This window comes from Lynx canadensis, chromosome C2 (assembly GCF_007474595.2).
Source record: "Lynx canadensis isolate LIC74 chromosome C2, mLynCan4.pri.v2, whole genome shotgun sequence".
Classification (NCBI taxonomy): domain Eukaryota; kingdom Metazoa; phylum Chordata; class Mammalia; order Carnivora; family Felidae; genus Lynx; species Lynx canadensis.
In genome coordinates, this window is record NC_044311.2 from 7,133,340 (window position 1) to 7,145,392 (window position 12,053).

Genomic DNA, 12,053 nt, shown 5'->3' on the forward strand with positions numbered 1-12,053 from the left:
GTGCTGTGAAATATATATTTGCTAAATACTGGCAACAAGCGGAATGTTTATCAACAGGACAATGGTGAGCAAAGCAGGAGACGTGATCTTGCTGCAACACGATTCATTCTATCACCAACTGAACCAACATGATGACTCCCAAGGATGTGTCAGAAATACAGAGATGAGTCAGTTGCCTTCGACCAGTGCACAGCCTGGCAGAGCCTTCTAAAGCAAACGGTACAAAACTACGTAGAAACCGAGAACCGTTTGGGGTCTGATGTTAAGAGACAAATAGATTACGAAAGGGTCTGCACGTGATGCTTTCAACTCTAAACACGTGAAAGTGTCTGTGACCTTGGCTCTCCAAGTTGGCATGAAGGATGGGGGTTCTCTCCGGATGGGCAGGGGTTTGCCGCGAGGCCACTGGAAAGGGATATTCAAGGCAGGTCTGCCGTGTAAGCGCTGCACCAGGTGGGGGGGAAAGCCGAGGTCTGGAAACCAGAGAAGAGGGGTGGCACTTGCCAGGGCTGGTGGCTGGTTTCTCATGCCGGGAAGGAGGCTCCCTATGAGAAAAGTACCATGGTTTCCATTCTACAGATAAGGAGCTGAAGCTGGGCTGGCCCCGAGCTACCCAGCTGGCGAGTGATGAAGGTGGGATTGGAAACCATCCCTTGTCAGTTTGGGTCAGGGTTCCTTCTCTTCATCTCCCTGCACCCAGGAGCAGGTGATGATGCGTGATGGAAGAGATCCGGTTGGCCGAGAGGCTGGATTCTTTGGGGAAGGGGACGAAATGGAGAACCTGTTGGTGCGACCACGTGATGGAGGGTCTCGGACTGGATGCAGGGGGCACTGGACTGCCTTCGCGGGTCGGGAGGCATGACAGAGAAGGATTTAAGGAAGCAGGCTGGCAGTGCGTGCTGGCTGGTGTGATCGGTGAGGAGGCTGGGCCAGATACATGGGAAGGTAGGTGGGCAGCTCTTGTTCTATTGGGTCAAAATAGCAACCCCCCTCCTGCCCCCGGCTGCTTGGACATATGTCTTCCTGCACCTCTAACCATGAGATTGGAATGGACGCCTCCATTTTATCTATTCTCCCCCGCGTAAATACCACAACCTGGTCCAGGGAGGGGCATCTGATTCAAACTCGGCCAATGAGAGCCCTTCCCTGGGAATTTTAACCTTGGGAGCAGAGAGGAGTTGTTCTCAGTCCCACTCTGTTGGCTAAGCTGTGTCTGGGAGCTCTGTCACCACTCAGAGATTTGAGAGCCCTAGAGAGGAAAATTCTAGCTGGACTCAAGCCCTAGTTTCTACATACTCTGAGGGCTCAGCCACTCTCTTGCTCACACTACCATGTGAATAAGACGCCCCGCCTCCTCTTTAGCTAAGCTACAGCGAGTTGAATTTTTGTCCTTTGTGAACAGAAAGCTCTGACATTTGCAGTTAGAGACGTGCCTACCCCTCATCCCTCACATTTTGCTCAGAAACGCGTCAGGGTTGTTTTGGAGGATTCGGTCCGTCGTGTCTTGCACGTAAGACACAGACAAACAAAAAATCTGTCTTCGTTATTCAGTGGCAGGCTTGGGAACTCCGGGCTCTCTAGAGGGGCAAGGCTTTGGGGATCCCCTCAGAGAAGGATGGACGCATCTCCATCACTGGTGTGGTGAGTAAAATTACTGCTCAGAATGCTTTCCCGCTTGCTCGTTTGTGATTCAGATGGGGAGAAACTGACGTGGACAGGACGACCACACAGGACGGCCAGGCATTTCCTATACAGGTGGTAAAGGTATCTTCTGAACTTCTCTCCAGCAAACGCATAGATAAAGGGGTTGAGGCAACAGTGGGTGAATGCAATTGTCTCAGTCACACTGAGGGCCAACCTCAGATCCTTCTTCATGTCACAATTGGGAAAGAAGTCATAGAGATTAAGCGTCTCTAAAAAAATCATGATGTTGTAGGGTGTCCAGAAGAGAAAAAACACGACGACCACCAGGAAGATCAGCTTAATGGCTTTGGCTTTCTTGTGGTTCTTGCAGGAAAACAGTGTCCGCATGATTCTGAAGTAACAGTAGCTCATAACGAGCAGGGGGAGCAGGAAACCAAGCAAATTTGCCTCCACGTTGCGGAGAACGGGCCAGAGGTCCTGCAGGACCTCAGGGTAGTCACCAAGGCACTCGTTTCCTTTTTGTTTTGTGAACATGAACTGAGGTGCTGCCACCAAGATGGCTGCCGCCCAGACGCCCAGGCTGATGGTGACGCCATGCTGCACGGTCCGGGTGTTCATGGAGTTGGCGGCCAGGACAATGGCCCGGTACCTGTCGATGCTGATGATGGTGATGAAGAATATGCCTCCAAAAAAGCCGATGAAGAAGAAGGCCGTAGACAGTTTGCACACGGCGTTGTGAAGGCCTTGCTCGTTCATCAGGTAGTGAGTCCAGAAAGGCAATGTGGCTACAAAGAGCAGATCCGACAAGGCCAGGTTCAGGAGGTAGACGTCGGTGATACTCTTGGGCTTCCGGCTGTTGGTGAGGGCAAACACCACCAGCAAATTTCCCACCAGGCCAAAGGCAAAAACAAGGGAGTAAAGTATGGACAGGAAGACGGTCCCGAAGGCCACAACGTCCCCCATATCACAGGCTTCGGCCGACTCATCGTACTCAAAGAATTCCAAAGTTGATTTGGGGGAGTGGGTGGGCATGGCGACGGCCTGGATCAGAGAGGAAAACAAATAACAGTATTAGTTCTCAGAGAAACAGTTGGGATTCTAGCTGGCCCCACACATGGGCAGGCTGAAAGAAACAAGTATCGGTCGGGCGCCTAACTGATACACTTCCCAGTGTCACACGTCATCTTGTTTAATCCCCAAGACGGACAGACTCCTGACAGAGGCCATAGAGGATTCCCCTGACGGAAGAGGAAGTCAGGTCTCTGAGAGGTTCAGGGACTTGTTCAGAGCTGTGCAGCGAACGGCTCAGCTAACGTTTGAATCCAGACCTTTTAAAGCTCGAGGCAGATCTTTTCTTCTTGGATCTTCAAACGTCTACCCAAAAGGTTGACCAGGGTGTCAATAGTGGGAGAGAGGACTATGGGTGTGGAGAACAGGGGGGAGGATGGTGGGGGTGCAGCCATAATTCACACTTGTAGTCCAAACTTCCCCGAAGCGATTCTCCGCTTCCTTCCTTATCCCCACCCCTCCACCCTCTGGACCCCAATTTGTCCCATAGGAAGCCAAGACTGAAGAGAGAGGTCTCAGATACTCTCCAGAGCCTCGAGCAGACCTGTACGCGGAGCCCCTCATCTTCGTTTTTGAGATCCCTTTCTCTTCCCCTTCCTTTTGGAACCAACAGGTCCTTCTCTTCCTGAAGGGATAAGACAGAGTCATACACTCTAGAGTGACCACCTCGTCTCCGTTTGCCCAGGACTTTTCTGGGGTTAGCACCAAAAGCCGGAAATGCCTTAGTTCTAAGCAGACAGCCACAGACGGCCACCCCTCAAGGTCAAGTGAAGAGGGTGTCACCACTGCCATCACAGGGTCATGAAAGGGGTGCGGAGCCCGTCTGGGGGACCGTGCTCCAGTAGCCTACTGTGCTGGGCCCGGGTGGTGAATTCAGCCCATAATTACCAGCCCTGCCCTCACTTTGGCCTGGCCTTCCCCCGTGATTCTTAATCCCCGCTTCCTTCAGAACAAAAATTGAAGGGGAAGACGTTTCTGCACGGGTTGGGAAGTCACACTTCGCATTCCTCCCCCTCCTCCCTAGCCAGGGCTCGCTTGTTCTTCACTCCAGAGGCTGCAAGGGCTCCCCTTTCCCCCTGGCCCTCGGAAGCCTCCTCCTCTTCCTTGTGATGCCACAGACGGGCCCCTGAGAAACCCTAAGCATGTTCACAGCACGCCTCCTGGTTGTCACTGCCTCCCTCCCCACCACAACCAAAAGCAAAGTTCGCACTTTTTAACCAAGGGAGTGTCCACACCCTGCTGCCTCCTTTTCACACTGGTTTTGCCCAGACTGTGTCTCTTTCAAAGTGAGGGCCCGCCCTCGCAGCCTCCGCTTTGTGTTCTGGCCCATCTTTGCATCTTATCCAGATTCTTCTGGGACGAAGTGGGTTAAGCCTTTCTGCCCTGGGCCCTCTCAGCCTGGGCTGACGTTCCCAGCATCTCCAGGGAGAGTGTATGCGTTCCTGGCTTTCAGCAGCCAATACCCTTTTCTCAGAGACAAATCTCTGGCTGTGACCTTAATCAATAACGTTTAAATTTAGCAGTGATTGGGCGGCTCAGTCAGTCGAGCATCTCTCTCTCTTTTTTTAAAGTTTTTATTCATTTATTTTGAGAGGGGGCGTGAGCGAGCGAGCACGGGAGAGGCAAAGAGAAAGGGAGAGAGAATCCCAAGCCGGCTCTGTACTGTCAGCGCAGAGCCTGGTGTGAGGCTCGGACTCAGGGACTGCAAGATCATGACCTGAGCTGGAACCAAGAGTCAGACTCCCAACCGACCGGGCCACCCAGGCGCCGTGAGCGTCTGAATCTTGATTTCGACTCAGGTCATGAGCTCATGGGTTTGTGGGATCGAGCCCCACGCTGTCAGCACAGAGCCCACTGGGGATTGTCTCTCTCCCTCTGTCTCTGCCCCTCCTGCATGCGCCCTCTCACTCTCTCGCTCTCTCAAAATAAATAAACTTAAACAAAAATAATGTTTAAGTTCAACCACAGAAAATGGCTGAGATGCTACCCTTTGCGAGCTACACAAATGTCAGGTTGAAATGGCTCGAGCGGAGATATGGGGAGACGGGGAAATTCCTACCTGCGTGCAGGTGGCTTGCTGAACGTCTTTCCAGACGCACAGCCGTGTAGGAGCGAATGAGTCAAGCCCTCAGTGGTCGTAAGTCAGGGATCCTGGAGCTACGACCCTCTCCCTTCCCCCTTCTCCCCCAGGGAAAGGAGCTGGCGAAGCTGGCCTTGACAGGAGGCCAAGGACAATGAGACTGTGTGGCATCTCTTCGTGCCTGTGCTGGGGCCAGCAGCCCAGAAACTGTGCTGGTGGGTTGGCTTGATTTTGCCAAATCTGCATGAAATAGGCTTAATTTCCACCCTCGGCACTGTGCCCTACCCACAGGGATCTCCTCTAAATCGAGCAGGAGTCCCTGGGTCACTGAGGAGGGACAGCGGGGAGGTGGGCAGGCTCGGGCTCTCCCTTGGCTGAATCTCACGTCTGCCCTCTGGCCAAGTGACCTCGGGTGAACTTGGAACCTCTGAGTCTGACGTCCCTCATCGCAAGACTGGGACTCATTCTCACGTCTGCCCACAGCACCATTCTGAGGAATGCGCCCGGCACGGTGTGTTGCATACAGCAGGCACTCAAATAAATGCATTTGGTGAGGAAACAGAAGCACTTTGGACCTCTGCAACCATCCGGGTCTCCCGTGAACTGTTGTGCTGTTCGCTCCCACCCTAGGCGTTGTGGATATCCCATCTGTAAAGTTCTTTTTATTTTTTTTCCCCTGAAATAACAGGTATTTTCTTTTCAGATTTTCTGGGGGGAGAGGGCAAAGGGGAGAGTCAACAAACCTTTACTGAATTTTTACTCAGTTCTCAGGCTCATTGCTAAACACATATTACCTGTGTGTGTGGGGGGGGAATTTTCATTTAATTCACTTGACATTTTAAAAATGAACAAAAATACGAGTTACATGGAAAATGAAATAAGTAAGCAGACAGTCTAATATGGAAGCCTGTGGTTCATGCTCAATAAACGGGAGCCGACACGTAAAAGGACAACGATCTCTATGGACAAGTAGATGTACTCAGAGAAGGCAAGTAACTTGCTCAAGGCCGCACAGCTGGCCTGTGGCACGGCTGCAGTGGGGGCTCACACGCGGCCAGCCTGTGTGTCCTGCCCGAGACTGGGAGTTCCAGAGCGAGGACCGGTGTCTCCTTCAGCTCTGTGGACCAGTGTTCAACAGAGGGAGGGGCCTGGCACAGAGCCAATGCCCCAGGAATACTTGTAGGAATACAAGTATTGTATCCTAGACCTTCATTCCAAATTGCCCTGTGGGACTGGTAATGACGGTGGCCTTTTAATTGTCCGGTTCCCAGACGTGCCAACGGGGCACACAAGTGTCTTTCCTGATCCCAGGCCAGCGGCCCTTGCTTGAACCCTGAGCGCTTAGTGGATGCCTCGTGCGTTGAATGTTCCTCTGAATTTCGTAGCCTTATCAAGGGAGGGAACTTTTTGGGAAAGGTGGATCCTCTAATTCCTGGAGCTTCTGAGATGTCCCAGGACTGGGGGATGAGCTTAAAGCTGGGGACAGTCCTCGAGGGTGGTCTCCGGGGCAGGTTGAAGGGCCGCCGGGGGTCTGATGGGCCGGACACGGGCTTTCCAGGCCCCCGAGGCCACCAGGAACCGAGTGAGGGATCCAAGCAGATAAGCTTTCTCTGCGGGGCCTCATCAGCCTGGTGTCATACAGATGGGGGTGCGAGAGGAAGGATAGGTGTTGGGGTGAACCACCCGCTGAGGGCTGTGGCCAGCAATCACACAACCCCTCCCGGCCGTTCTCAGGCCTCCTCGCCCTCTCTTCCCGTAAGTCAAGGTTTTGCTAAATGCCGTCCAGCTGCAAGAGTCTGTGCTGAACCCAGAAGCAGAGCTTTGAGTGCACATGCGTTTCCCACCCAAGTATAAACTCACTCCCTCTCCGATCCTGCCCTGCTGCCCGCCCCCACCCCCCCTCCAACTCTGGCCCACTTCCTTTTCTCAGGCCTGCTCATTTATTTTTTAACTTTTTTGGGGTCATCATTTACCCAGTGTTTCCAATCAGCTTCCCTGTTCTCTACTTCCCTTTTCATTTAAGTGGCCCAAGTCCACTTTCCTCTTCAGTCCCACATCCTTTTCGGGCCGCTTCCCCCATCTTTTGCCTTCACATCCTGCTCACTGCCTGCTGGATCCTGTGTGTCTTCTTGTGTTTGATGTTCCTTGGCCGGTTGGTGGTTTTCCCTCTGGGGTCTCCGCTGATGGCTTTTTAGGCCCCTGAGTGAAGACCGGGTTAGAGGCTCCGTCTAAATGCCGATAGAATTGTGGTTTAATTTTCTTTTTTAATGTTTGTTTACTTTTTTGAGAGAGAGAGAGAGAGAGAGAGACAGTGAGAGCTGGGGAGGGGCAGACAGAGAGGGAGACACAGAATGGGAAGCAGGCTCCAGGCCCTGCGCTGTCAGCACAGAGCCCGACTCGGGGCTCGAGCCCGCGGACCGTGAGACCATGACCTGAGTCGAAGCGGGACACTTAACCGACTGAGCCGCCCAGGTGCCCCATCATTTTTGTTCTTTTGAACCAAAGGGAATTAGAGGAAAGTACAGACTGCTAGAGCCCTGACCCCATCGTTCTTTGTGGGGGTGCCACTGAGCCCGAGAATGTTCCAGAGCCTAAAGTTATCCTCGGAGAGCCCGCTGTGGAAGGAGAGGAGGCTGCCCTTCTTCGGTGCCCACGGACTAGCACACTCCATACACAAGCCCCTCTTCGATTCTGTCTACAGGCCCGCATGCGATGGTTGTCCCTCCCGTACAAATGAGCCAGCGGACGCTCCGGGAGATCGGGGAAGCTTGTCCAGGGAACAGCAGAACCAGGTGTATCTCTCCACAGAGCCATGCTCCCGCCTCGCCCCCAGGCTTCCCCTCTTGGAGGAGGAGTGTGCAGGCTATTGTGGACCACTTCTCTAGAGTTGGAACGAGAAATAGTAGTCACAGCCCCCTCCCTCCCCCGCCAAAGAAGATGGTCCACGATGCGAGCCTGACCACTTTCCCCGGGTCTCTCCCCTCGGGACTCAGAACCCGGTAGTCTGACCGTCAGGCAAAAGGCAGGCAGTCAGGAAATGAACAAGGCGGGGACATTTCCTCTCCAGCCACAACTAGGGAGTCCTCACGGCCAGACCCCCGAATCTAGCTCTCATCAATGGTGGCAAGGAAATTTGGAGTCCTTTTCTCTGGAGAAGAAGAGGCTGAAGGCTGTAGGCTCAGCTCATTGCCTGCCTTCAAACACACGGTGACACGGATGTCGTTGGCGTGTTTTAATTTTTCGACAAGGACCAAACAGAAGGAAATAGTCTTTAAGCACGACATGCGTCCTGGGGCGGTAAAAGCACGGCTTAGTGTCACGAGAAGTGACTCTTCAGTGGCCTGCCCAGGGAACATGACGCTTCTGGGCTCACAGCCTGCCCGAGTTCAGATGAGGTTCCATCTGGAGGCAGAGAGCTGGATTTCAGCCCTGACAAGTCTTCACCTTGGCCTACAGAGGAAGGTTTCCAGTGTGGCCCCCAAGCCCACACCCCTGGCCGCTTGGGCACAGGGTTTTCCCAGGTCCTGATGGTTTTCCCACTTACAAGGACAGCTGATTTTATAAGAGACACCCCGGGGGATGCAGGGAGAGGTAAGGATGAGAGGGCAAAAGAAGGGCAGGTGGAAGGGCCTTGAACTGCACGCCAAGGAGCTAGAAGGGCACATTCTGCACCTCGCAGCCCGTCCCCCGTGCAAGTAAACGGAGCGGCTGTCTACACCTCGGCAACCAATCTACCTGCGACCACAGGGCCTCACCCCCCCCCCCCCCCCCCGTTTCCACGGGCCAAACACCCCAAGCCAGAAGCAGCAACAGGAGAAAGCCAGACCGGAGGTGAGAGCCTCCTGGGTGAGCCAGCCCTTTCCGGAAGCTGCTTTTGCTCTGGGTTGGACACACCGCCCTCTCCTTTCGTCTTCCGAGCACATTGTGGTGTTTATCCGTCCCTGCCAAACTGTGAAATTCTGAAAGGAAATGTTTTAGGGCTTTTTTTCTGGCAATTGAGGAAGAGATGGATTTTAAATAAATTATTAACTAAGCTAATTATGTATCTTTGTAAGGACAAATAACAATTCAAAATAAGAGGCTTAATTCTCCCTGCTGAAAATAAGGGAAGAGATTGTCCTCTGCCTCCTCATTCCTAGGGCATTTGCTTTAGGAAATTCGTCGCTGGGGGCGCCTGGGGGGCTCAGTCGCTTAGGCGTCTGCCTTGGGCTCAGGTCATGATCTCACCCGATCGTGAGTTTGAGCCCCGAGTCGGGTTCTGTGCTGACAGCTCGGAGCCTGGGGCCTGCTTCGGATTCCGTTTCTGTCTCTCTGCCCCTCCCCTGCTCATGCTCGCTCTCTCTCTCAAATATAAAATAAAACACAAAAAACATTAAAAAGAAAAACAAAACAAAAGGGAACTCATCACTGGAGTGTTTTCTCCTCTCTTTGAAATGACGACACGCGTCCTTTTGGGAACGCGATCACGTCTTTTGTCTGCTTTATGTCCCAGGAATCTTTCTCAGGGGCCTGGGGCTCCTTTCTTTGAAATATAAACATCAAGGGGCACCTGGGTGGCTCAGTCTGTAGAGCCCTGACTCCTGGTTTCGGCCCAGGTCATGATCTCGTGGTTCCATGGGTTCAAGCCCTGCATCCGGCCCCGCGCTGACAGCTTGGGCCTCTCTCTCTCCCTCGCTCTGCCCCTCCCCCGCTCGCGCCGTCTCTGTCTCTCTCAAAATAAATAAACTTAAAAAAAAAAAAAAAGGAAATATAAACATCAAGAATTAGCACCTGTGTCTCCCAGTTTCTGTGGAAGGGTAGGAGCCTAACTTGGGCGGGTGTCCTTCTGCTTCAAATTGCAAAAATCCTCCCGTCTTAAAGACAGGAGTCTATTTCTTCTCTGAAAGAAGCCAGCCAGCTATCACAGACGGTCCCTTCAGTTATCACGGCAGAGTTAGGATGACAGTGTGTGGCTGAGAACTAGGTGTGCTCTCTCACGGCACGGATCCTAACCGCTGGGCCCTGTGAAAGGGTGAGATTCCATCTCCCCCCATCTCTGCCGTCTCTCAGCGGATTGTCCGTGATGCCCATCACATTCTGGTGGCCTGTCTGTTTAACAGTAACCGTGTTTTCCCTGTTATCTCGGTGAGAGGTTTTTTCTGGGTTGGAGATCTTAGTTTTTATTTGACTTCCCCAACAGTAGGTGCTGTGCTAAATTCTATGGAGGTAAACGTGGCTAAGATAGAGTCTCTGGGAATTGTGGTTACTGTTCAGTAGCAGACTATCAGGGGAAAAGCTAGGGGGAGACCCAGGGGCTGGATCATTTCAGCTGAGTCTTGAAGCCGGGGCAATCTTCCAGGTAAACGAAGGTGGAGGTGGGGAGCGGGGGTGGGTGGGGGGGGGCACTGAAGCCGAAGGCACTGAGCATAGGCATGTTCCCTAGGGTCAAGCCCGCTCATTGCCATTGCTGTATAGGCAGGCAGTGTGCGAGCGGTCCACGATTATCTACCTCACCGTCGTACTCCTGGCTGGCTTGCAGGGCGAGGTCTCTGTGGACAACGCCCCCGCGAACATTTGCGCGCGTTCATCCACATCTCCCACGGCACGGATGCATTTTAAAAATGCAGACTCCAGAGCAGACCGACTGTGTGAATCCGTGCATATAAAGGTCAGGAGCGGGCAACGGCAATGCGTATTGTGCAGGGATGCATATCTAGGTGGGTAAAGCCCTAAGGACGAGTGAGGGAGCAATGGCCATCACGATCAGGGTTGTGGGGATTTCGGGGAGGGCAGGGTGGCAGTCAGGAAGGGAAGTGAGGGGGGCCGGCCGCTGGATGGGGGCCGGCCTGGGTCTCTCCTGCTGCCTGGCTGCTGGTTGGGTGCGAGACTGATCTGTAAGTCGTGAGCCTGCACACTGTTCTTTGAGCGTGCTGCATTTGACGTGGAACTTAGGTTTAAGGAAAAGGACAAAGAGGGCCTGCAAAAATACTTTAGAAAAACATTTAAAGAGACGCGAGCTAGGTTTCCTTCCCTACAAAGGTTCATAATCCGAAATAGTTGCTCTTTGGCCAGACCGGAGGAGGAGGTGTGGCTGCAGGGCCGAGAGAATTCCAGCCCTCGGCAGCCAGCGCGTTTCTGAGCCCCTAGGGAGGGCGGGCGGGATCACGACTCGGCCGGAAGCGCCAGCATTGGCCCTCCTGGGCAGAGCCAGTGTTGCAAGCCCTTGGAATCCCTAGACTGTGCTGCTGGGAATGAGAGCAAGTTCCCGGAAAAGGCAGCGGAGACCTGGCCTGTGCCACCGTGGCTGTGCCTCTTCGTAACTGTGACCCGTTGTTGGACGGCAGGAGTCCGCCTCCCTGTCTGGCTCGTGCACGGGGGGCGCTGGCTCTGAACACCTTCGGCGGGAAATATTTGAGCCTGAACAAAACGGGTAGCCGAGGCCTCTGTTCCAGGTCAGAGGTTGAGCCGGGGAGGGGGTAGCTGAATGGCCCAGACCCTGAGATGGACGGTCTCTGAGGCCAGGGTCTCTGGTGTGGGGCCCTCCCCAATACTGCTGCCTTTCTACAACCCGGCCCGGGGCGGGAGGGGGGCGGGGGTGCGCGATGAGGTGTCTCCTGGGGGAGGATGGGCTGGGGAGTGGATGCCGGTTCTGACCTGATGGGCTCTGGCATACGTCCTCCTCCCGGCCCCTCGTAACCGCATTTGAACGTGGTTAGTGGTCTTAAGGCGCACAAACTTTCCGATCCGCGGCTTCCCACAATGACAACCCATATTGTTTCTTGAGCACCAAATACGGGCCAGACGGTGTGGCCAGAACTGGATATACCTTGCCCTTGATACAGATATTCGACCTCCACCCGTCACTCGCCTTCAGCGATTCTCAGCTCACGGCTGGTATTCATTTTAAAGCAGGACTCGAGGCTTAGCAAGGTCAGGTGCAGAGTCAGGGCTTCCAAAGCCCAACTGCCTCTCCTACCCACTGTGACGCAGAGAGTGACGGCCGTGGAGCCCGGCTAGGGTATGGCTGGGCGTGTGGCTGACACACAGTCGGTGCCCCCTTCCCTGGCGGGCGGGCAAGAGCCACGTCCTGCCCTGATTCCCTGCGTGAAAATGAAGCCAAGCAAAGAGGCAGGCAAAAGACGCGGAACCATACTTGCGTGCATACACACAGACGGACATGCAGACAGACAGGCAGACAAACAGTGGTGTCCAAGGCTCAGCAGCCCAGTTCCTGCCTGCGTCCTCTTACAGGGCCCAGTCCCCTCCCAGGCAACCCCGGGCA

General features: G+C 54.0%; 1 protein-coding gene and 1 long non-coding RNA gene across 8 annotated transcripts in view; one reads left to right on the forward strand and one right to left on the reverse strand.

Annotated features, from left to right (window-relative positions):
* CX3CR1 (C-X3-C motif chemokine receptor 1) overlaps nt 1-12,053 on the reverse strand; it is a 15,096-nt gene continuing 3,043 nt past the window's right edge. For 3 of the 7 annotated variants that reach the window (XM_030329166.2, XM_030329173.1, XM_030329175.1), the window contains exon 2: nt 1-2,685. In XM_030329166.2, coding sequence (XP_030185026.1) covers nt 1,606-2,685 — 1,080 coding nt within the window. In that variant the 3' untranslated portion in view covers nt 1-1,605. Of the gene's footprint in view, nt 2,686-3,256; nt 3,338-6,765; nt 7,021-12,053 lie in introns of all 7 variants that reach the window. The other 4 variants (XM_030329168.1, XM_030329170.1, XM_030329169.1 and 1 more) reach the window with 3 other exon arrangements.
* The window catches only part of LOC115523291, a 23,387-nt gene continuing 17,637 nt past the window's right edge, over nt 6,304-12,053 (forward strand). Inside the window, exon 1 of the long non-coding RNA XR_003971695.1 lies at nt 6,304-6,547. This is a non-coding gene — a long non-coding RNA (uncharacterized LOC115523291). The remainder of the gene's footprint in view (nt 6,548-12,053) is intronic.